The sequence below is a fragment of the Homalodisca vitripennis genome, chromosome 3 (assembly GCF_021130785.1).
Source record: "Homalodisca vitripennis isolate AUS2020 chromosome 3, UT_GWSS_2.1, whole genome shotgun sequence".
NCBI lineage: Eukaryota > Metazoa > Arthropoda > Insecta > Hemiptera > Cicadellidae > Homalodisca > Homalodisca vitripennis.
In genome coordinates, this window is record NC_060209.1 from 54,593,786 (window position 1) to 54,617,920 (window position 24,135).

Genomic DNA, 24,135 nt, shown 5'->3' on the forward strand with positions numbered 1-24,135 from the left:
ATGGTTTGTCGGATATTTTAGAGCATCTTTCTAATTGTAATATCCCACAATATCCCATGCAATATACCATACTCTAATCCATTTTTAAACAATATTATTATTTTTAGAATCATCAGAATGTATTAACCTTCTTTCTTAACGCAACGTTTGTCCCGTTAATACATAAATCTACATGCAATAACTGTAAATAACTGTCTATTTTGGGAAATTATACTCAAAGCGTAATAGATACATTTCTAAATTTTAATACACAATAAACTACACTTGTGAAATTTAGCCCTTAATGACTGAAACGCTTTCATATAATCAACAGACTTAAATTAGCAATTTATAAATTTGTTTTTATAATCTCTCAATTCGAAACAACTATAAATATATACAAATTCCAAAACTGTTCTCAATGCTGCAGTTTTTAGAAAAGGAATTGTATTGACTAGGGTGTGTTTAGGAAACTCTCAATAGCGCCCTCTCTGGTACCCGGATGTTCTCATCGCAATCTGGGCACACCAGACTACTTTAGGTGTGTCCAAATTATTATGTAAATGAATAATTATTAATTAAATAGTAAGAGTGCTGTATACCTTACAACGTTGACCTTCCAGCCGATGACTACACCAACATAGCGATAACAACAGAACAGTCCGATAAGCACCTACAATTTTAATGCCACTATTTAGTACAGTCCTGTTGTTATATTGCAATACCAACTATCGTGTCTAGGCGTTGTGAGCTTTCTGCTAGACTTCGAATTTGGGACTGTTTATGGATAATTGTGACTTTCTAATTGGCAATTCTGTTACTTTTTAAAGCGTATGTTTATTAAAAAATGTGTATAAAATAAAATATTAATTATGGATAGCAACATTTGACACTATGCCGTTTGGGAACCAAATATATATTTATTTTCTGTGTTGATGTTTTATGTTTATTCTGTTCTTATACTGTAGCCCTATTTATATTTTTGTAATTTCCTAAAGATGGCTTAAGCCGAAATATAGAAACTGTTTAATACATTTGAAGAATTCTTATTGAAGGTTAATATATATATATATATATATTTATCACCGGCATTGGTTGTCTGGTGATTGTCTGGATCTGTGCTCCCGCATTTTGTGTAAACTTAATGAGTTTTTTGTGCGATATATAGTTTTTAATTACTTGTTTCGTTCATAATTAACATATTCTACAATGCCTAACGATGGGGCTAACCCAAATTGCGGTAAATGCAAAAATAGCCTTCTAACTGATGGTGACTATGCCATTTGTAGGTTATGTCACCTAGGTTATCATTTTGAAGAGTGTAGCATGAAATCTCAGTCTTGGAAGGGTTTGGGTAAGGTCGGTCAAGGAAAATGGGCATGCTCTTCTTGCAGAAGGAAGGAGAAGACTAGCCAATCTCAGGAAGATGAGTTAGTGACACAAGATATTGCTAGTAAACTTGATAGTCTTATGGACATCATTCCATCCGTTGAGCAGATCAAGAACTCCTTATGGTTTATGACAAGTAAGTACGATACCTTGCTGGAAGAAATCAGGCAGTTAAGAAAAGAAAATAAGGAACTAAGGGATGAAGTAGTTGAGGTTAAGAAAAGGCTAAATATAAGTGAAGGCTCTATTACAGCTCTCACTGATAGGGTTAATGATCTCGAACAATACGGTCGCCGTGTTAACCTCGAAATACAGGGAGTACCCGTAAGAGGGGGAGTATTAGAAAAAGAAGATACTACTCAAGTGGTAAAAGACTTGGCGAGTGAAATTGGTGTCCCTTTTGTTTCACAACAAATACATAAGCTACATAGACTTCAGAAAAGGTTAGATGGTAAACCACCCATTATCATTGTGCAATTTGTGTCAAATGTTGATCGCGACATATGGCTGAAGAAAGGGAAAAGGGCTCGTCTTTCGGAAAATAATACCGGCAATAAGATCTTCTTTAACGAGAATTTGAGTTATTTCTACAAGGGCCTGTTGAGAGAGACTAAAGCTCGAGCTAAACTTCACAACTTTAAATTCGTGTGGTTTCAGAACGGAAAAATCCTAGTTAAAAGACATGAAAACGACAAAAACATAGTGGTTATTAAAAGCCTAGATGATCTTAATAAGATAGGAGTGTAAAAAGGTACGAATAAATTCTCCAATAAATATGTTTAGCCTATCTTGTACAAGTGGCACAATGTTTAGAAATAGATTTAGATAGTAATATAAGCTTTGCAAACTATAATAGTTTTGGTGAGTGGTTTTCTGGTTGCAATAGTAGCAATAGTGATTTTACGGGTATTTCCATTGTACACATTAACATAAGGTCCATAAAGAAAAACTGGGATTTACTCATGTTAGAATTAAACATCTTTTCTGATACATTCGATGTGCTGATTTTATCAGAGATATTTTGTGACGAAATTGAGATAGACAAATTTAACATTGATAACTTCTGCAGAATTAGTGCATGTAGGGTGGGTAAAAGAGGAGGAGGTTTAGCCTTATTTTATAATACCTTAAAACTTAAATTTACCGAATTTAACATTCATACAGAATCATTTGAAAACATTGCTGGGTCATTACATACTTACGGAAATAATTTTAGTTGCAATTTGCAGATTCTAGCTCTTTATAGGCCTCCAACTCAGAGCACAGGTTTTAGCGTAGGTTATTTTGTGAACGAATTATCAATTAAGTTGGATAAAATTTATCATAATGGGAATATAATTATGATTGGGGACACAAACATTAATATTAATGGTGACCTGAAGAATTCTGCTTTAGATTATTTAACGATGTTATTGTCGAAGGGACTGGATAGAGTAATTTACGACAATACTAGGGAAGAATTTAGAGGTGAAATATTATGTTCATCTTGCATTGACCATATATTTATTAGAAAAGTTTCTACTTTCGAGAAAATTGTTGGAGGCGTTATTAGGTCTAAAATTTCGGATCACTATCCTGTTGGTGTAAAACTCAAATTTGTGCAATCCATCACAAACTGTAGTGCATCTTTGCCCAAAATAGATAATATAAATGAAACTAGGTTGAAATTAGAATTAGTTAACATTGATTTATTAAATATGCCTATAGAGAACTCAGATATGGCCTATAACTATATAATCAACAATCTGAAAGCATTATACGATAAATGTAAGGTTATAAATAAACCCCAAAACAATAAAAAAATTAAAAATAGGACAAGAAAAAGTAAAGAGTGGATGACTAATGACCTGAGAGACCTGACAAAGGAAAGAGATAGGCTATTTAGAAAATCGAAGGCGAATCCTACAAATCTAGTTTATAGGAGGAACTACAATTGCTTTCGAAATAGAGTAAATAGTGAAATTTCAAAAAGAAAAAATGAGTACTATAAACATTATTTTCAGAACACTAAAAGTGACCCTAGGAAACTATGGAATGGAGTAAATAAACTATTGGGCAGATTGAAAGATAAAAATTCCGATAACCAAATAATGGGTTCCATATCAGACTCTGTACAAAATATAACTAACGGATTTGCCAACCAGTTTGATACAGGGGTGATGAAAATTAAACATCACTGTGCTAATAAAGAATTTACTGGTACGTGTAACAATGCAAAACATAGTTTCTATATACCTAAGGCAACTGCAACAGAGATTAAACGTATTATTGATAACTGTAATGAGCACAAAGCTCCAGGAATAGACGGGATCAGGTATAAAGATCTGAAAAGTATATCTGCATCCTTGGCTCCTGTTCTGGCCAAAGCTATAAATATATCGATTTCGACGGGGGTATTTCCAGAAAACTTAAAAACTTCCATAGTTAGACCAATATACAAAAAGGGGCCCAGAGAGGCCTATATTAATTACCGTCCGATTGCCTTGCTTTCAAGCATAAAAAAAATAACTGAGATGTTCATTATCGGAAAATTAAATAAATATCTTAATGAATGTAGTTTAATTAATGAAAACCAATTTGCATTTCAAAAAGGCAAAGGAGCGGAAGATCTCTTACATGTATTTGGTACATATATTAATAAACAATTATATAAAGGATGTCACGTACTGTGCCTATTTATTGACTTGTCAAAGGCATTTGACACAATTGATTATTGCAAAATAGCTGAGACACTGAAAAGCATTGGGGTGGTTGGTTTGCAGCTGCAATGGTTCCAGTCCTATTTGAAAAATCGGATGTTTACAGTTAAAATTTCCAACATATTTAGCACTTACAAAACAAATACTTGTGGGGTGCCCCAAGGTAGCAATCTTGGGCCAGTACTTTTTAATATTTACCTTAATAAAGTGTTTGAAACTGTAAAACATGTAAAATTATGGGCCTATGCTGATGATTTGCTACTAGTAGCAAGTCATCATTGCTTGCCGACAGCTCAATCCATGTTGCAGGCCGACTTTGGCCGGGTTTGTGAATGGTTTCATGACATGGAACTGATCGTGAACTCGGAGAAGACGGTTATGATGCACATTCACTTGAGAAATAAAAATGTAGCAATAAATCCAGTAATAAAATATCACAAGTGTTCCTGTCCAAATTTTAGAAATTCAACAAATGGAATAGTAACAGTATGCAGTTGCAAAGAAATAGAACTGGTAGAAGATTGCAGTTATTTAGGAATAATAATTGACAGTGGTCTTACTTGGAAAAAACATACTGAAAAAATTCAAAAGAAAATGTTGTCATGTATGACTGCGTTTTATAGATTGAAAAACACCATTAATTTAGAATGTAAAATATCCATATATAAAGCATTAATTGAGTCTATTATTAGATATGGAATACAACTGTATGGGTCAGCAGCGAATTGCCATTTGAATAAGATTTGCCAACTTCAAAACAGGAGTCTACAGCTGATGTTTACACGCAGCCCAGATGATATAAATATTAGCAATCTACGTAGGGCGAATACATTAACCCCTCAAGATTTTTATAAATATACGATATACGTGAGATACTTTGGTAATGACGAATACATGATGGTAAACTCTAATACTACATCTGCAAATTTAAGAAACACAAAAAACTAATTGTTCCTTACATAAAAACGGATTTTGGGAAGAGACTGGTGGAATTTATTGTGCCTACTCTTTACAACAACTTGCCTAACCACATTTACAATGAAAATAATTTTACAAAATTTAAAAAATCTGTATATAATTGGTTAGTTCACACATATTAATGGTAAGGCTGAAAATTTCCTGATACTTTATGGACCTTGTTGTTGTTTTTTTTCACTATAATATTGTTTTATTTCATATTTTTAAGAACTGTTAATGCCAAAGATGTATTCCTGTAGTTGTATTGATGTTTTTCTATGTTCATTAGTTTAGATCACTGTTGTTATTTATTATTGTCATGTTTACTAAGTATTATTTATATATAATTTTACTCATTACAAATAATATCTATAAAATACAAGACCTATCTACAAGTGTTTGATTATATATCTGTCAGAGAAATGTTTTGCTTTCTTTTTATGTTATGTGTACAGTTTAATAAGATATCTTTATTTGTTTACTAATTAATTCAATTATATCTCTCTAGACTTCTGTTATCCTCAGGGATGGATTTTTATTATTGTTTTTTTTTTTCTGTTTATAACTTAAATAATATATTTTTGCTTATTTCACACTTTAATGAACATATTGAATAATCGACTAGGTATAAGGTAATCTGAACTTTACGTAAAACTGATGATTGCAATTTGCTACTGGTGTTCCATTAATACTGCACAGTATATCACTTTGATAATACATCAAGTAAATCAACCGGTAAAGTACTCAACCGGTGCTTACCATTTTAATAAGGAATGCATATTTTAATGGTTCTAGAGGTAATCTCCATTGTGCTGTATGTAGTGTTTCTGGTACACTATGTCTACTAAAGGATATAACAATTACTAGTTGTGTTTAATTATTTGAGCTTATATTAGAAATGAATTTATGTACTCGGTTACTATCTGTTGTTATAAACGACTAATATAGAAAGTTTGCTAAGACCTGCCAGATTGAGAGTTGCTTGAATTTTTATTTATTCTATGCACTGAATGTAAATATAACTAAGAGTGTAGCTTTAATATATAACAAAATAATTTATATTATATCTAGTATTAAATGTAAGTTATTAGGGGCAATATCATAGTTATCAAGATAATGTTATTTACCTGGAAAATAGAATATCCAAATTTTCACTTACACAGTTGAATAATTTCAATCACACTTTACACAACATTTAACAAAGACATAACCGACACACAGTACGCCAGCATATGTTCAAATACTTGTATGCGAAGAAAAGTTATTAAGTAAGAATGAATAAATTTGATATACATAATTTCTATAAAATAAATAAATTAGAATAGCTGTAACAGTTGTAAGAACCACATTTATATCATATTAATTCACCTCGATCCGTCTGTATGTAGGCTACACGACATGACTGTTGGTTCTTGCCCAATGCACGGAAATTAATCGTTTTTGAAAACATGTTTGAATTGTACGTAATATTTGTCTACCTCTTCCGATAACCCAATATCTTTAATGGTTATTACACAAATGGATAGGAATGGGTAATAACTGATAAGACTAATGAGTTACTTAGTTGACCGAGTCTTTTGACTATTCGCCACGGTCAATACCATCGACCTATTCACCCAATTTATTTACTTTTCTTCAACTTTTCAGTTTATCTAAAAGCTTAATCAACAGAATGTTCTAAATATTTAACAGTGTTATGGGAATGATGTATTGTATTAACTTATAGTCATAATCAGACAATATTTTTTAATCACTCCAAATTAATAATTTCACTGTTGTATGTATATTATATACCAATGTTCACCACAATTAAATTAAAAATACTACGTTAAGGACCTGAAAGATAATTAAATGTAATTATGTATCTCAACTGTAGTTAAATATAGTTATATAGGTTCCCGCTGACAAGTATTGTACTTAGCGGGGCCTCAGAAATGTATAATTTCTTGAATAAACGCAATTCAATTCAATTCAATATAATATATATATATATATATATATATATAATATATATATATATATATCAATAATATCAATGTGATTCTGTAATCACACGATAACCTACTTTGGTGTTGATTGATTGGGGAATTCTTCATACATGTGTAAATTATTATGAGGGTAGTTTTGACAAGGTAAAAGACTAATAATATAAAAATTACAAACATTCAGTATTAATTTTATTAATTCATAAAACTCTCTTTTAAATTAAAATCTCATTAAATTCCATTATAGCTTAGTCTAATTTTTATTCACTATTATTATACACAGTTTTATTACACATAAATAATCCAGAATCCATATGGAAAAAACCGGTACTCATCAATGTTTATATAGTATTAGGAAGAATAAACGTAAAATTATTGGATAATTGTGACTTTTCTTTCATCAGTTAATAGAAAATACTGGTTGGGTTAGACCAAGTTATCACCATTTTCTTCAAAAGACTTCTAAGTTTTGCATATTTGTTTACTACATTTATAAATTAGTTGAAAACCATAATTTAAATTTCAACAATCTTTTTATTTTATGGTAGTTTAATAAATAGACGTGTAAATTTAAAACTAGTGACTTGATCAGTTAGTGAGTTTAGACTTTGCGGATTTCAGGTCATACGTAGAATGTTAAACAACTGATATGTTACGTTTATGGAAGTACACACTGTACAGTTTAATTATAATTACTTCATTACATGTTACAAAACGGCTTGGAAAATAATTAATAACTTTTCTCGAGATGGAGGTTCCAAGAAGTGTTCCAAATCTATTGCAATCCAAATTAATAATGAAATTGTTGAAGATAAATTAAAAGTGACAAACGAGTTCAACAAATACTTTTCAACCGTTGCTTTTACGAATTCGTCATTTAAGAATCCTCAGTCTCACGGAGAAGAGACTGGGGGACCAGTTGCGTCCATGGCTTTGGCTCCTGTGTGTGAAGAGGAGGTAGCACGTGTCATACAGAGACTGAAATCAAAAAAGACCGGTGACGCCAACGGGATGTCAGTATGGCTACTCAAACGATGCTTCAAGCATATTTTGAGTCCTCTAACAAAATTGATCAATTTTTCATGGGAGACTGGAAGTTTTCCATCTCTTTAAAGACGGCCAAGATCACCCCAATTTTCAAAAAGGACGATCCTTGTCTTACAAGCAATTATCGTCCAATATCAATTCTTCCAGTTTTCAGTAAAGTTTTTGAAAAACTTTTCTACGAAAGGCTTGAAAGCTTTCTGGAAGAATTCGAAATTCTGAATCCAGAACAATTTGGATTTAGAAAAAACAAATCCACAATTGACGCTGTGAACAACCTTTTGGACAATGTTGTCGATGGTTTGGATAGACGAGAGCATGTGCTTAGTATATTTCTCGATTTGTCCAAAGCCTTTGACTGCGTGCACCACGAGACACTGTTGCACCAGTTGGAGAAATGTGGCATTCGGGGTGTCCATCACTTATGGATCGGTTCTTACCTTAAGGATCGACATCAGTGCGTGGAGATTTCGAGCGTCATTTCAAACAAAATTAAAATAGCCCACGGTGTTCCTCAGGGTTCTATCCTTGGGCCTCTCCTGTTTTTAATTTATGTCGGCGGATTGAATTCAGTTATCCAGCATGGAAAACTGGTTCAATATGCCGATGACACAACTCTTTGTTTTAAAATTAAATCAATAGAAGAACTAGAAATCACCTCATTCATGGAACTGAACACTTGCATTCAGTATTTCACTTAAATGAATCTGAAAACAAATCAGTCAAAAACAATCGTAGTAAATTTCGGCCTTCGTCAGCATGATCGAGTGGTGCGTCCGGCCGTATTTATAGATGACGACCTTCTCGAAGAAAATAACTCCACAAACTTTTTAGGAATGATTCTAGACAAAAGACTGACCTGGAGCGATCATGTTGACAGGGTCTGTGCTAGAGCTACCTCAGGTATATATGCTCTGCGCAATCTAGCAAAATTTTGTTCCCCAGAAGTTTTAAAAATGGCCTACTATGGCCTAATCCATGCTCATTTTGCGTATGGGATAAGACTTTGGGGAAGTTGTGCAAAAAACAAAATGGAGCGCGTCTTTAGACTCCAGAAAAAAGCTGTCAGAATCATTAAAAATTTAAATTATAGAGAGTCGTGTAGGGAATCTTTCGGGGAGTTGAGATTGCTGACTTTGCCTTGCCTCTATATTTTTGAGGTGATCGTGTACTGCAGATCAAGGTGCACTTTGATTCGTGGCGGGGACGTTCATCAATATGAAACTAGAGGCAGGGACAACTTTCGCACGCATCAACACAGATTGACATTAGCGCAAAATCTACCGCAAGAAGTTGGTGTCAGATTAATCAACAGGCTCCCTGAAGAAATCAAAATTTCCAATAATCAAAATCAATTTAAAACGCGTCTCAAGCTCCTTTTGGAGTCCAAGGCTTTCTACTCTGTTGATGAATTCATGTCAAGCCGCTGGGATATTTGAGATTGCTGGATCTGAGGTCAATGCGATTGTGACCTGAATGATTGCAAGAATTGTGAGTGTGAGGTTGTGTGAATGTGTGGATGATCTCGTGTAAATGGACTTATAAAAACTGTTGACGATTGCGATACGATGTAAAAAATTGTTAAAAGAATGCAATAAAGAGATTATTATTATTATTATTATGTTAGTATTGGTCCACATTTTAAAAACATTTATTAATTCGGTATATATGTATGTTGTTAAAAAAAATGTTAATATACTCATTTCCTCCCAAGAAATATGAATTGATGGGTTTATAATCCTAACCCCCCTCGCACCCCCCCCCCATTACCAATACTAGGTACGGTACTGATTATTGTATTACCACATTGCATGAGGCGGATGCTTACTTGGCAAAGCTAGTCATTGTAAGTGTGTCAAGACCGGTTATTATAATTAGGCTACTAGAAAACATTTTATTTAGTTTGTTGTAAAAGAAAATGGCTGAAACGTTTCTTGAAGTATTTTTTGTTATTGTGGAATGTATAAGAGGACGTTTGTACCTGCTATGTAGTACCACTCATCTTATATTGTGCACAAATTAAAGTTGTGTAAATGGCAAAAGCCTGATTTAATTTCAATAAACATTGAATCATAAAAAAGTAATTGCTCCGCCGCGACTCGAACCCGGATCTCTCACTTGCCGGGTGAGTGCGCCAAGTACAAAACAATTAAATCGTAAAAGTAAGGGCTCTGTGGTGTAGTGGTAGCTTGTATATATATATATATTTTTTTTTTTTTCAATAAGTAAGGCTGTGTGTGTGTGTGTGCGTGTGTGTGTGTGTGTGTGTGTGTGTGTGTGTGTGTGTGTGTGCGTGCGTGCGTGCGTGCGTGCGTGCGTGTGTGTGTGTGTGTGTGTGTGTGTGTGTGTGTGTGTGTGTGTGTGTGTGTGTGTGTGTGTGTGTGTGTGTGTGTGTGTGTGTGTGTGTGTGTGTGTGTGTGTGTGTGTGTGTGTGTGTGTGTGTGTGTGTGTGTGTGTGTGTGTGTGTGTGTGTGTGTGTGTGTGTGTGTGTGTGTGTGTGTGTGTGTGTGTGTGTGTGTGTGTGTGTGTGTGTGTGTGTGTGTGTGTGTGTGTGTGTGTGTGTGTGTGTGAAACGTTTGTTCTTACTAAAACTCGAGAACGGCTGTGCCGATTTGGCTAAATTTGGTTTTAAAATATTTGTTAAAGTCCAAGAAGGGGTTAAAATTAGAGTTACATTGGAAAAGTCTATCAGAATATATTTTCGTAATTCTGGAAAATAATTATATTTACGACACGTAATCCAAATAATCAAAAGTTAACTAACCCTAAACAGCTGTTAGCACTTTCAGATGAAGTTCACTAAAGTGGCAGAAACATTTGCTTAGATTTAAATTTGATAAAATATTATCTTATTCTTATAAATAAAATTGAATGCGAAATGTGTTGGTAAGCGCTAATCTTGATAACGGCTGGACCAATTCGATTAATTATTTTTGTACAATATCCATTGAAATACGAGGAAGGTGTTTATGGAAAAAAGTTAAGAAAAGTTATCTGGAATATTTTGAAATTCAGAAAAATTTTTTTACGTTTCATAATTCAAATTAAACTGGCACTAAACAGCTGTTGACAGCTATAGTTCGACAAACTCTCTGAAACATCTGTTTACATTTAAATTTTATCAATAATAAGTAAACAGTGCTTTATCGGTAGTGTAATGCAGATAGTAAATAAAACATTAATATATAAATTTTACTCCAGATTGCGCCAGTGAAGAATTAAAATCATCTAATACATTACATCTTAACTTTATAAATAAAAAAGAATCACAAAATGAGTTGCTAAGCGCAAATCTTGAGAACGACTGGACCACTTGGGTTAATTCCTTTTGTAAAATGTTCATTGAAATCCATGGAAGGTTTTTATGAAGCAAAATATAAGAATAGTTACCTACCTTGAATATTTTGAAATTCAGAAAAAAATTAGTTTTTACGTTTCATAATCCAAATTAAACCAGCACTAAACAGCTGTTCAAACCTTCAGTTTTATGTCGACAAATTGGCTGAAACATATGTTTACATTTAAATTTGATGAAATATTAAGAAAACGGTAATTTATCAGTAGTGTAATGCAGATAGTAAATATGAAGTTAATATATAAATTTTAATCCAGATTGTGCCAGTGTGATGGATTTAAATAATCTAATGCATTTTAAATATTATTTAAACATTGTTATGTAACCAACCTTAATGAACAAAGTTATGAATGTTTTCACATAAGTTACTACTGGTGGGCTTCCTTGACATTGTGATATTGCATTTTAACAGTGGCTTATGGAAAACAGAGAAATGAACACTAACATGCCTCAACGATTCATTGTTTTCCTGGCTACAGTCCAAAAAGCAAGACTGGTATAACGCAAAACTTTAATAACGATTATTTTGGTATGTTGCATTACCTTAATAAGGATTTCTCCCTTATACCGAAAGTACATAAGAAGTAGGTAGGACTTCCCCCTAGGTCGTAATAGGCTTTTCAGTTCTACTTATGTGTATATTTTCTTCATCAGGACAAGGCAAACAACTTTGTCAACAAGAGTTTGACCAAAATAGATTTCCGAGGACTAGATAATCGAACTTATATAGTATTTTGATCAAGGCAATATGGCAAGCTAAACTATGACATAGTAGGTAAGTGAATTTAAACGGTCTTAAGTAGGCACTTTTTAATCGAAGTAGGCATCTCGGTCCTACGTAAGTAATATATTTTTTCTTCGTCAGAACAACAAGGCAAACTCTACTATGGTGCTGGAAATATCTTAGACCTGAAATATATGACAAGGACTGGAAATATACGCTTTTTGACCAAAGTAAGTTTCCGAAACCTGTGTGATTCGAGATTTGTGTTTTCTTGATCGGGATGACAAGGGAGATTCAGCTGTGGCGTTATGTAGCCTATTTAATTAATTTGAACCAGAAGTGCTCCAACACGTGCCAAACATGATACAATAATTAAGTTAAACTCTGATACTATGTACCATGAACTTAAATAATATCTACCTGATGTATGTCTACTTACGTTTTAAAATTTGTATAGGACTCCCATCATATTACATCATAACTGATTTTAATAAGTAATATAAGGACTTCGGTTCTAAAGATTGCGTGCGAAGCCGCGGGCAACAGCTAGTATTGAATAATTATACAATGCTTGATCAGTAGTGTTATGCAGATTGCAAAGACAAAGTTTCTATCTAATTTTTATTTTAGATTGCACTAGTAAGGATTAAACCATCTAATGCTTAACCACTTATTTCACCAGGGTTCTAGAACAAAACAGTGATAAAAAATAAGTGAAATTACTTTTTGCCATTCTAGAAACTGTAATTGTCGCGTGATTACTTTCGTGGAAATCCGTAACTTAAGTGACTTGCCCATTCGATTCTCGTTTGCTAACATGTTGCACTGCTGTACGACTCATAGGCCAATGTTCTGGAAATGTTAAACCCTACTAGAACACTGACATTGCATCCCTCAAAGTTGTTCATATTATAAACTATGTTAACTTTTAAGTTATCTTAAACAGATATGGGTCGAATGGCAGTGATTTCATTTTGGGGTACACGGCGAATATTATAACATCACGTCTTTGTTTAACGTTTGTTATTTACGTTGGAGGGCTGGAAAGAATAATAGGATTTGGTACATTTGCCATCGTTATGTTACAAACAGTATAACACTGTGTTTCAAGGGTTGGAGTTACGCTGATTTGAAACTTTAAACAACTTAACTCACTTTCTAGATAGAAACACGGGCAGAGTATCCTAAACGATCGTTTAAGAATAAAATTAAAATAAAATCAATAACATTTGTTTCAGTGTACTAATAAGGTTCACGTTGTAATTTTACGTATGCGCTCTGCAACCGATGTAAAAATTATATTTAACAATCCTGTCACAGTTCTGAAAAGTAGTGTACGTAAAGCTTTATTACGTAATAAGGTGAAATTTTGTTTTAGGTGGTCGTTATGAACAAAGTCAGCCCGTTGTAATCTGTTCACTTGGTAGCATTTGAGGAAAATTTCCATTTATAACTTCATCAAACATAACCCCAAGGCATAAAACCATCTTCCGTTACAGAGTTGTACATATATGTAAATACCTGCTGTACAACACGATTTATGGAACGACAAATGCTTCAAAAAAGGCCAAGAAAGGTTGAACCTTGGTGTTAAAATTATCTTTCAAATATTGCGGCTAAGTTAGTTCCTATATAGTGGCCTTTTAAACTTTAAAAATTCCGTAATATAAGCAACTAAATAAAATATAAAAAGTTCTTATATGCTCATAACATTATCTACACCTTTTTTACTATCAATGTTTGCATCTTGAACGCTTTTCAACGTACCAATTACGTGTAAGTCTATAAGAATTTCTCGATCACCTAGAACTAGTGAAAATAATGTTGAAACAAATTTAAACTTTGTACAGAAATTGATCATATATTTCGGCCACGTTCATTGATCAACTTGGTACGCTATTTCGTTCCAATAACAATCACAACGGTGGCAGTTATTTTGTTATTCATACCTCAGTTATATAAGTACTTTGAGAACAAGTTAAAAGAGTTCTGGGATGCTATTTACATTTCTTAAACTTGCAATAAACAATTGTGTATGTTGGACTGCTTTGGAGATATTGATTACGTGTAAATTCCATAAGAGATAAATTATTAATATTTCTGCTTTCACAAAATACCTATTTGTTCTTAATGAAGAAGAAGGACTATTTTTATTTACATATGATTGTTATATTTTTATTTGGATTATTTCTTTTTTAATGCAGATTATTCTTGTTTTTTTAAAACTAAACACTCAACATTTAATATTTGTATATTTAATAAATTTGTTGCTGTCGGTGTGACTTTCATTAGAATATTAATTACCTCCAACAACTATTTAGTATTGAAAGATATGTATGAAATGTAAAGAAGGGTACTGTGGTGAAGACTACTTACGGTTCACCTTACCTCGGTTATTTACGACTGGTTTGGTCTGTCTACAAAGGGGAACTGGCTAGCCTGAAGTCTATCACGCTGCAATTTGCTGAAGGTCAGAAATAATACACGCGAACAATAAATACTATATTGAAGCCAGACCGCGGCTGCAGCACGGGACCGTGCAAGAGTAACCTTGAATGACCGCTGCGGTACGTGTAGCAGGTGCGGATATTCTAATGTTCTCAGGGTGGATATTGGCCTTACACTTCAAAGTGCTGCACCGGTTTTCCGATATTTCACGTGTTTGAAAAATGCAAAAAGGTGGATATTGTCGATATGACAATACAACGATGCAGGGTTCCAAATAAGATAGTGATTCATTTTATTGATGGTACGTATAATTTATGTGTATATCCCCATCACACGTTTTATTATCGTGTTATATTAGTGTCGTATGGTGTGTTTAATGTTTGTGTATAGTGTGCCTGTGTGAAAGGATATAAAGGAGAGTACAATAAGGCTATTACTACATTGGGCGCTCCTTACTTCCGGGTTTTTCGTGTGCCATCAGACTATAATGTAGAAAATAAATTCTACATATCTAGTGAAGGAAATTAGAATAGAATATGCATCCTTCCACCATAAAGTTCATTGAGCTGTATTACATACTCGTCAGTCTCAAATTAAACATGTTCAACCATGTATGATCAACCTTTAGTATAACTCTATCAAAACCTGATCAACTCCAGTCAATTAGTCCAGATTAAAACCAGTCAATATTGATTGAAGAAGTATGATACGTTTTTCATGGTCAATATTAAGGGCTATGAAACGTGATTAGATTCATATTAAACGGTTTAATCGAAAATGATCAAGTACGATAATGCAATTAAATATATTTTTTTATATGATCTGGCAATATCTCATGATACCATATCATTTTAAACAAACCCAATGCTTACCGTCTTGCCTTATCAACACAAGATTCCGTTGTCATTCACTAAATAACTTAATATAATAGTTAACTGTTACAATTTACTTGTTTCTATTGAAAATTATATTTGTTATGATTTTCAATATAATAATGCACAACGTATCGATGAGCCGAACAGTACGTGACGCGAGATTTACCGCACACACAGACAGACATATAGACGGACTGACCTTTTACTTTTAGACCCTAAAATCGTTAGAGCTCTTCAAGGGATCAATCGGAAGGGTATGCACCATGTACGAGCTTCCAACAGTCACCGTACATACGGACAACCACACGTTAAAGAAGGTCCTGTCGTGTCGTTAATACAAATCAGTGAACTTCACCTTCAATTATAATGTGGAATTCAGATATTTTTGTTTCAGTCTTTGTAACCACTAAGTTCATCTTGTGCTGTATCTGTATTTATTTTTGTGAATTAAATTGTTAATTTGTATTGGTTGTTATATTGCATTCGATCACTACTACCACTCTACTTGTACCAAACAATGTCCTGGCATTTCCATCACTTGATTGTATTGTTTATATCTGACAAAGCGTAGATGGAACGATTCGTTGTAGCACACATTCTTAAAGCATATAAAATTAAACAAAAGATAAAAATAAATCAAATATTTATCGGAAAACGTTTAAATTGAAACATTGTTTTACTGTTGCAATATCAAGTGTTTAATTTTATAAGATCACGAATCTGAAAACAAACAAATGTAAAGATCTTAAAAGGCTGTTTAATAAATATTTCTAAAAATTAACGTTCAAAATTATTCAGTTCAGACAAGTATTTTTCAATTTAAATATATGAAAACTAAATTTAATTATAATTCCAATTACCTAGCTACACGATTTTGTTTGTAAGTTATTAACTTGAACGTTGTAAAAGTATCCTCATGTTCCCAAACTAATTTTTACGAAGCATTCAAGGTTTACGATGGATATGAGTTGTTAATTTAAGGAAAAGCGTTTAACCAAGAGATAAAGAGCGTGAAAGAGTAAAAAAAGTTCATTAGTTTGCGCGCCATGACCCAGTGGGAGTTAGTGATGTAGTAATGCACATTTGAGCAACTTTAAGCCATGATCCAATTTACGTATTATCTTTTACACTGATTACCTGACAGTGATATTCACACAAAAAAACACTCAAAATAATTAAGTCACACAAATATATACTGTGGTTACCCCACCATTGCGTGTAGTCAAGTACAGTAGTTAGTACTGTCTACTGAAAACGAACAACCATGAAATGTAAGTAAATACGTTAGTAGCTCAGTGTAATTATTTATGTTTGTATATATCAATTTATATTAACCTCAATGTTAAAACTCTTGAGTAAGTAAGCCTTGTGTTAACTTCTTCGCATGCTATATTTTAAAAAACCATGTAAAATAGAAACGAACATGTTGCATCCTGAGTGTTTCATGGAGACATGTTTTCCATACAATTTACTAATTATTAGTAAAAAGTCCATAAATATATTTTTACCACTTTTTATTACATACAAAAGTAAGCTAAAATGAGTTTCTTTAAGTTTTATGAATATAAAAAAAATCAACTAGTTAAAAAAGTAAAAACCTGATGTTATTTACAAAGAATTACCAAAACTGTAAAATAATTGTTAAAAATAATAATATTAAACAATTAAAAAATATGTACAGTATATATCACTATACAGCATGTAGTACTAATTTGAAAACATATTTTAATTTCTATCGAATACATTTTAATTTTGAATAAACTATGGGAAAATTTGAAAATGTAGCAACCAGCAAAAATCAATCAACTATCTATTAGAAAGTGTTAAAGTGAAAGGCAGTCATATAGGGGGGTAGATATTTACAGTTAAAGGCTTTTTTTCTAAAATCTTCAGAAAAACTTCAAAATCACTTTTTTTCAATGCCGACTCAGGGTGCGTAGAGTTCTAGCATACAATTTTAACTATGATAAAAATACAAATGTTAAACCTGTAAACTAAATTTGCAGCACCAAGAGTAAAATTTCAGTGCCTTTCGAAATGTACACTGTGTACAACTCTGTTAAAACTCAAAGAATAGGGGAAGTCCTTTTGTATTTTGGCAGTACAGAAAACTGGGAAGTGGCAACAAAGAAAAAGTCAATAATTGATGCCACAACTGAATAAATTGTAAAACATATAGTTATAATTTAGGCAGAAATATGTAGATCACAGGGATACCAAACTCAGGGATGTATTGCTCTGTTTTTCAGTAACAGTTTTTAATTATTAAAAAAAATACAATTATTTTTGAAATAGAAATAAACCATATCAAAACGATCAGGGTGTCTGTATTAGGGTCAGGGTGTCACTTGAAGCGTCTTTTGCCATCAGAAAAACGCATTTAAAAGACATGTTAAGGGTGTTTTGTAATGTCTAAGGTTAAAGTTCACATACATATTTGATTAATAACATTTCTTTTTTTGTGAGTAACAGGATACCTTGGTAATAATATTTAAATTAATTAATCCTAGAATGCTGTTGGGGTAGATTTTTGTGCGCTGTTAAGGTCCCGATCTGCTTAAAATCTTGTTGCTAACAAAAAATGTCAAAATAAAACTGTAGCATTTTAACAGTTGTATTTTTAACACAATTTTACTGCGTAATCGATTTGTTATCATGTGAAGTGATGTTATCAAAGTTCTTCTATCAATAGTTTCATTTACGAGCATTAGCTTAGTAAAAATGTTTCTAATGTGCAGTATTAAACTGTGTTTGTAGTTTCATGTTTATTTTCCAATACAATAGTACGTACAAAAATATCAACAGATCCAAGAGAAGTGAATATAGGTTAGATGCTAGAAATTTTTTATTTATGTAGTATATATAGGTAACAGACGTAACTATACTAGTATAATCTAATTCATTCAGGAATTTAAAATGTTTAATGACAATTTTATTTTGTTTCCGGCAAAGTAAATACATCAATACTGGTTATTCTGTTTTGAGATTTCACCTATATCAGACTACATGAAAGTTTTGTATTTGTTGCTTAACATAAGAAAATATGTTAATTTATTTCTGTATTATTTTATGGACTCCTTCAGGTCCATGAAATTTTATATTGACAGTTAAAACTTTATTACAAATTAGGAAACGCTATAACTTTGCAAACTATGTAAGAATTTTCACAACATGAGTACCGCATTTCATTGTTGTAGTTTAAACACATATTGGTATATAGATATAAATTCATTTTCGGAAATACATCCCATTTCATTATTTTCACATTTTGAAGACCTGAACCAATTTCCAAAGTATTGATCATCCGCTATGCAACACTCCATTTGTTAACATTGTACAGGATGTTATTTTAAAACATTTTCTTGCAATAATAAAATCACAAGGGTTTATCAAAATTAACACAATGGTATTTAACTATATTCATTATACTTTTTAATTTGGTTCGACATTCGCCGTCATTAAGGAAAAAATATAGGCCTAAGCTTCTTTTGCAGAATAATTGCATGGCTTTGCAAACGTAGCAATAAATTAAAATATTTGTTAGCGAGTAAATAGTTACGAAACAACTGTGGCTTCTATTTTTAACCTTCTTATTTTTATTTTAAACAAATCATATGCACAACTCGATTCCATTACCTGAACATTTTAAATTTCAGTGTTCTTAATATTGATCGTGGCCATCTTCTTCGTTGGATGTAGCCTCCAGGGGCCAGTGCCCAATGCACCCAAGGGTACAAGAATGGAAACTCGGCTTGCCAAGACATGGATGGCGATGGAACATGAGATGCCCAAAGAAGAACCCGAAACTCCAGAACCTGAAACCCCAGAACCCGAAACTCCAGAACCCGAAACCCCAGAACCCGAAACTCCAGAACCCGAAACCCCAGAACCTGAAACCCCTCCTCCAGAGTCCAAAGAACCCAAGCCGTACTACTCATCTGCCTAAGAAGCTATTTAACGTTTTCTGTTTCCTAAGCTTTACCAATAAATTGTTTTATTTTCCGCCCTGGAATATATCAATGTCTCTTTAATTCTCCTGGATAGCCATCTTCCTTCGAAAAACTAAATCAAACTTTATACGGTTTGTATCTATCTATTAGTGTATGTGGCTTATTCTTTCTGATTATCATTATATTGAAAAAAAGGATTCATTCCTAGGAGATACTTTTATTAAGTCAGATTATAAAATGTAGCATTTACTCGTTGTATAGAAGAAAGTAATTTTAAGAACACTTGTATTGTATTTAATAATCCAAATTAAATAATCTGTTTTTATATATTCATACTCATACTTTTATTCAGATTTTTAAAGCAGATCTTTACTTTTATTCGTAGAGTGTGGATAATATATTACAGATTTATACTATTAGTAAATGAATATAAAATGTTCGTGTTTGTATAACGTCATTCTCATGTCCTAATATTATAAATGCGAAAGTGACTTGGTTTGGCTTTCACGAGTAAACTTCAGAAACTTTACATGGACATTCTTAGCGTCCCTGGTTAGGATATAGGCGTACTCTTATTTCGATAAACCCTCCAGGCTACTCCCCACTGGTAGTGAAAGTTTCATCTTGGCCTCTAATGTTGCATAACACCAAAACATGTCATTAATTGAAAGAACCTGCTGTTCTGTGTGAACATTGTTTTGTGACAGCACAACCATATGTTTAAGTAATTTAACTACTATTTTCAATCTGTTTACATTAAATAGTGTGAAAGCATAGTGTAATCTTGATAACAACTCTTCTTATTTCAACCTGTTCTGCACAGCTGTTGAGCAAAGACTAAGGAAATATCCAGATAAGAAAATTATGTTTTAGTAAAAGTTTACTTTTAACAGTATATTTCTGGCAAACATTGAGTATTAGATATAAAAACGATTAGACAAGATCACTTGTCTAATTGTTACTATAAATTTGAAGACTTTTATAGAACCCATCTTAGTGTAGCAATTTTTGAATGACATAAGATCATGGTTCGACATTGCGTCTATGTTTACTCCCCCGTATTATATCATAAATTCTTTCACTAAGAACGCTAAGAACTTCGATCCTGGGAATTCTTCACATTGGTCTAAAATAGTTCCAGTGATACTGAAATAGTTGGAACTATTCAATCAAATACTTGGAATGTTCGATGAAATCCAATACAGAGGAATTGTGAGTGAAGCCATGAGTAAATGCTAGTTTGTAATAAATAATATCATAGACAAAAACATACTCCTATTAATAGCTGACCGGTAGGTCGCATTAAGCATGATCTTTTCCTGTTTTCTGCCGTTCCTGCGATAATGCAGCCAGATAGCCCATTCCCCCTCCACTCCTGTACCAGGAAAATAGTTATCTGTGTCCCACCTGCTCTCATCTCTCTCAATCCTCTGAACCCTAGATTTGGCGACCTCTATAGTAGCAGTATGTTTTGTAAACGTTCTTTTAGACATTCCTAACAAATATCTTTTATACTCAATGTATCAAATAATTGGTAGATAATAATTTAATGAGGTTGAAAGTACACCTATAACATTTGTAAACAAAAACATCAAGTTTGGCAAAACAATGCGAAATAGCAAAATGTTGTTAATATTAGGTTTTACAACTTTACAAGATAAAACACGAATCAAAACTGATATATAATCATCCCTTTTCCAAATTTTGAACGATCAACTTAAGAGCTTAAGAGAAGTAAAAAAAAATGTAAGTATAATAAAACTTGTCAATTATTACGTAATATTTAAGAACTGTAATATTGTGTCTGTATCGGTAAATTGTTGAATTCAAACGATGCAGTGTTGAAATAATATATATTTAACTTTTCGGAAATAGTGGTAAAATTTCATAATTTCTAGCCAATTCGAATTGGTACTAAGGCAATACTTATACATTACTTAATTTCTCCCCCAATAAAATTGTAGTCTCTCTACCAATAGAATATTTCAAGATGGCGACTACAGGCATTTGTGCAAAATTACGACAAAATGTAATTTTATGAACATGCATTCTATAAAATACTAAGTTTAAATTGATGTCTCGACAAATGACAAGTTAAAAGTATCGAAATCCTGTTATTCTTTCAAATCTGCCATGGAAACCACAGTCAATGGAATTGTCGATTAAACAATTTATAGGCTTATTTCAATCTTTGAATACAGCTCTACATTATTAAGAAATAGCTATGAATATTCGTTAACGCTCAGCCAAATTCCATGGAGTGGCATGCACCATCATCGAAATCGATGTTCCTTGTATAAAAATGAAGTTAATGTAAATTGTATGCCTTGAAGTCAGTTTGTTTTTGAGAAAGCGTTTGGAAAACGTTGGCAAAGCTTAGCTGTCGACCCCAGGTTAACTTTTCAATTAACTTTCTTTGATAAGTGATTTGGTAAAACACGTTTTTTATAACTTTACAGGAATTATAGACATTTAAAGTAGAAAATGTAGGCAATTGTGTTATCACGGTCAAATAAAAAACTGCTGAACATAAAGTTTTGAACGTTTTGCAGTATGTACGTGAGTTAAATCTTTGAATGTATCTTTGTGTAACTAATGCAATCATCTAGTTACTTAGAACTGTCGTTGAAACGCAGCAATGTCCGCAGATTATTTGACGAACAACCATGATCACTGGATAACTGTCTAAACACGTGTTTGTAAATATAAAGCATATGTTTAAGGGCCACCTGCTTATTATGTTTAGTAACATTCCAATTTTTTTCATAAGTAAATTAAATGGTTACCTATTTATATACTTCATTTCAATGTGAACACCAGCTCAAGACTCCACATAAACGCAAGGAAAAGGATAGGCGACATATTATGAAGACTGAAGCCAGTACTCCATACTTTCTGTCTACCTAAGTATCCACAAAATCCTAACCTCAAAAAATAAGCCCGGCCAGCAACCCAGTCAGTTGCTATTGTTTGTATTTAAGGTTCTTATTATTGATGAACTACTAATATAATTACAGTATTGTGCTATTTTATTGTTATATTAAAATATCACAGTAGTATCTTTCCGTTGATACAAGGAGACATTATTTACTACTTTGATTTTCATCTTCGTTCAGCCACTTTCCTCATATCTACGGTTTTACAATCAGTTGAGTTTAACGCCTAAAACAACGTATACATCAATTACCTTGTATTTTCTTTAAATAATTATTTTAATACAATGAAATTTTCGAAATAATTTAATATGATGTGAGTTAAGTCAGTGTTTCAACAGGCTGCTGTGAGTAGGATTCAAACATCTGGAGGAAAGTGATATTGAAGAATGGCAATGACTGTGTAAAGATTTACAAGGACGCCAAATAGCTAGTCACGTGGATGCATTCGCAGCGGGATGGATAATTGTGGACCGTATGTATCGACCGGTTTGTAATTCAGACACAATCATAGCAAAATTGTCCAATTCACAGGTGCACTCTACCCAAGGCCCACTAATGATTTACAAAAGTAGTGTCTGAAGAGCCAAGCAGGAAGAATATAGTGTTCACAAATTAGCGTCACTATTTGTGTGTGTGTGTGCGCGCGCGTGTGTGCGCGTGCGTGGGCGTGTGCGCGCGTGCGTGCGTGCGTGCGTGCGTGCGTGTGCGTGCGTGCGTGCGTGCGTGTGTGTGTGTGTGTGTGTGTGTGTGTGTGTGTGTGTGTGTGTGTGTGTGTGTGTGTTGTGTGTGTGTGTGTGTGTGTGTGTGTGTGTGTGTGTGTGTGTGTGTGTGTGTGTGTGTGTGTGTGTGTGTGTGTGTGTGTGATGTTGGCTTGACAAGTGAAATTATTACTTTTTGATCGAGAAAATCACTGTATGTCTAAATTTAGCAAACTTTTTGGAGTAATAAGAGTTCAAGTATGAAATTCAAGAGAATCTGGTTTCTGACTTATACGTCAATATTTATAACATAAATTACTAAAATCATCAATATAAACTTCAATTTTTTTCTAAATGTGTTCTTTTCACAACGTCACCATCTAACAGGAAAAAATTCTACTAGTGGAGTTTTCCAAGAATGACTTTTGTGAAAATCAAAAATAAATAAATGTAGTCTGCTCATCACAATACTTTTTCTCTATAAATTGTCATGCTTTTAACTTTACGTATGAATATTATGTTTCCATTGTCTTCATAATGTCAACAATGGCCTTGAGCACGCAAAGTTTACGTTCACTTATTCGACAAAACGGTGCTATCCAATAGATGACTACACTAAATAATACCGGTTTGGCTCTTTACAACTTAACCTTAACATTAATAAATGGAGAACTTGTAATCCGATTAAGATCAAATGTTTATACAATATAGATAAAGATATATTGTGATTGAGTATGTAATTTTAGATTAGTAGGTATTAAAATAAAATTATTAAATTACCATCTCAACTTTCATTCTTGACCAGGTGGTCTACAAAAATTTCGGCATTGGTCGCGTTATGGAGCTCTCATGTTGGTTACCAAACTGCTAAGGGCGGTGTTGCCTCGTAGAGACAACGAATGACAACAAACAAAGTACAGAACTGCTCAGAGCTCGGCATCTCACTTACTACAATAACAACTGATCACGTCAGGACTACTATAACATACTTTGCTCCGGGTACTCATCTGTCCTGAAAGTACAGGTTACCGCAAACCGAAAGTACCCTGTGCACATAGGCGTAGCGTGACCTAATAATTTGGGGGGGCACGGGGTC

The 24,135-nt window shown here is 33.1% G+C and overlaps 1 protein-coding gene across 1 annotated transcript; it reads left to right on the plus strand.

The window, feature by feature from the left end:
- Positions 1 to 1,294: 1,294 nt before the first annotated feature.
- LOC124356889 (protein TonB-like) lies at positions 1,295 to 19,471 on the plus strand. Its single transcript, XM_046808167.1, has 2 exons — positions 1,295 to 1,504; positions 19,112 to 19,471. Exons 1-2 carry the CDS (start codon positions 1,306 to 1,308, stop codon positions 19,399 to 19,401), a joined length of 489 nt encoding a protein of 162 aa, XP_046664123.1. The 5' UTR covers positions 1,295 to 1,305; the 3' UTR covers positions 19,402 to 19,471.
- The last annotated feature ends 4,664 nt before the right edge of the window (positions 19,472 to 24,135 follow it).

Excerpts from the sequence above, each read along its gene's own strand:
- LOC124356889 (XM_046808167.1), top strand. The coding sequence starts at position 1,306 with ATGAAATCTCAGTCTTGGAAGGGTTTGGGTAAGGTCGGTCAAGGAAAA. Across the intron at positions 1,505-19,111 it reads CTCCTTATGGTTTATGACAA|TGTTCTTAATATTGATCGTG; the intron begins GTAAGTACGATA and ends TTTAAATTTCAG.